This window comes from Notothenia coriiceps, unplaced genomic scaffold (genome assembly GCF_000735185.1).
Source record: "Notothenia coriiceps isolate Sejong01 unplaced genomic scaffold, NC01 NC01_scaffold00012941, whole genome shotgun sequence".
Taxonomy (NCBI): Eukaryota; Metazoa; Chordata; class Actinopteri; order Perciformes; family Nototheniidae; genus Notothenia; species Notothenia coriiceps.
Window position 1 is genome coordinate 575 of NW_011345642.1, and position 2,527 is coordinate 3,101.

Genomic DNA, 2,527 nt, shown 5'->3' on the forward strand with positions numbered 1-2,527 from the left:
CTTGAGTACAGTTCCTTTCCCACACTGCATTAAACTAGGTCAATATTCAAGATTCAAGGCTTTTATTGTCATGTGTACATAGCTACAGTGTAGATATATCAATGAAAATGTTAGGTCACAGGCTCCTCCAACAGTGCAACACCATAAAACAGATACAATGGTTCAAATAGTGCACTTTTTGTAGAGATAGCCACGACTATAGCCCCTCCTCGCCTACACAGGACTGAAGTTTGCACCCACTTTGCGTCCAGCTATCTGTAGGCGGGTCTTCTCGGGCTGTCAGTCATATTTTAGTCCAATCCAAATCTCTCTGTGGGGTTTGTTCACGCCCCCTTCCACGTCGACCTGCACACTCGCCATATTTCCAATCGTCTGAAGCCCTCAGCCCGGTTTGCTGCCACATTCTGGAGGAGAAGCTTTCACACAAAACTGCACTAAGTTAAAAAACCTACTTCAAAGGATACAAGGGGACATCTGTGTTTGCTGGAGTCTGTTAATTCATTCTGCAACCATGAACATCTTCAGACTGACAGGGGACCTCTCTCATCTGGCTGCTATCATCATCCTGCTACTCAAAATATGGAAAAGCAGGTCGTGTGCAGGTAAGATATATATTGTATAACATATGCTACATATTGTATAACATATGCTACAATGTTTTTCCCTGATTTCCCTTGCCTTTCTTTGAATGACTGAAACAAGTAGCTTTCTCTCTTCTTGCCCTGTAAGCTCCAAGCTAGCTAACGTTAGCTACATGCTTACGTTTACAACCCATTCATTTGAGTCTACGGCTAACATCGTTAGCAGTCAATGGGCTAAACTTTACTGGGCTAAGGTAATCACTAAAGTGCCTGCTGTTTAGTAGATGAAGGATCAAAGCAATACAGCGTTTAACTTGTGTTTTGGGGGATATTTCTTCAATTTCACTAGTCTGTTTAGCTTTCTCTACTTCTGTTGTCTAAACATAACACATCCATTACTCCTGCTCGGTTAATTTGAAGTTTGGTGCTCGATTCTTCTAGTCTGGCATCTGACGTGGCGTTCTAAAGGCGCTACGGAAGTGACTAACGTGCCAGTTTAGTTTGTGTTACTCTGTCATTTACACTTTTCTCTGGGTCTCTTAACTGTATATATTAATTGTTAAAAAATACATTTCTGGTGTGCAGTCCACAGCGGTGGATCGTACCTTTTTAATTATGAGGAGACGTGTTGTGACTGGCCTCCTGCAAAGCTGCTGGGTTGACTAAAGGTTCTAAGTTACTGGAGGTTATGTCAGGTGGTCACAATCATGGTCACAACTCAGAGTTTGTAGTGTTTATGTATAGTCTAGGCAGGGTAAGATATCACGTAGTTGTATCTTCATATACGATTTTACTTAATATTACAAGGTGGGGGTAATAATCAAGTACATTTACTCAAGAACTGTAGCTGCACATATTGCTGTTCAGTCAGTGCTTTTCATCTTTTTTAAATCTATATAGAAGTTTATTTGTGATTTTTTTTAATACAAAAATGTAAACTATCTGAAAAAAATGAAAGCATTAGTTATGTTGTTAGATATTAAATGCATTATAATTCTCTGCATCATAAATAATGATTTAATAATATCATATAATAATGGAACAACCAAAGAGCCCATTTGGCTGCATGCTGCTGTATGTGACTCACACAGAGAGAAGAAGAAAAGAGACAGAGATCCTAAGCAAGGATAAAGCTGATATTGCTGACAACACATGATGTGAAAAGTGTAAGCAAATATTGAGAAAACACTTCATAGTAAAGCCACCAGGTTTGAACCAAGGTCCTTTTTGTTTAAGGTGACAAACAGTGCAAACCAACACACCACCCTGTGTGGATCTGTATGCATCTTACAGCACTTGAAGCTTATTTGCAACGTAAAATATTATAATATTTAACCATGTCAGGGCTCGACATTATAAATGGCCCGCTGGCCCGGAAGCACTATTTAGACACCCCGGGCCAGCATAACGTACTTTCCACTTGCCCGCTCGGGCCACTAAAAATATTGCTTTAAAAAAAAAAATGGTCCTGTGGTATTGGTATTTTGACTAGCAATTTAGTTAAATTGTTTCGTTTATTAACGCTACAACATAGCGTTTCGTGAGGCGGTTGTCGTTGTTGGGTGAAAAGCAAACAGCTGTTTGCTGCGGAGCGCAGCGCGAGCAGGCTCCCGTGAGCGGGAGCGCGCTCCTTCTTCACTCCAGACTATCGCGCCACCTAACCATTCAACAAAATGTTTTTAATACCAGCGGTAACCGGAGGAGTTAAAGGAGAGTGACAGGGATTATGAGAAGAAGAGGGAGAGAAGGTTTTAGCCACACTGAAACGCTTCCTAAAACCATTTTATAATCTATCGATTAGATTTATGATTTGAAAATTATAAAAGTAGGGTAACAAAACGTGGAGATTATCCGGCTGAACAAAACGTGCATTTATCAAACAGGTTTGTTTTCCACAGACCTTATTTCCAGCTATTTTCCAAAACCCTGTGGAGAAATCCCATTGC

The 2,527-nt window shown here is 40.4% G+C and overlaps 1 protein-coding gene across 1 annotated transcript in view; it reads left to right on the forward strand.

The window, feature by feature from the left end:
* Window positions 1-321: 321 nt before the first annotated feature.
* The window catches only part of kdelr2a (KDEL endoplasmic reticulum protein retention receptor 2a), a 263,345-nt gene continuing 261,139 nt past the window's right edge, over window positions 322-2,527 (forward strand). Inside the window, exon 1 of the mRNA XM_010773770.1 lies at window positions 322-602. Within this exon, the coding sequence (XP_010772072.1) occupies window positions 512-602 (91 nt within the window). The 5' untranslated portion in view covers window positions 322-511. The remainder of the gene's footprint in view (window positions 603-2,527) is intronic.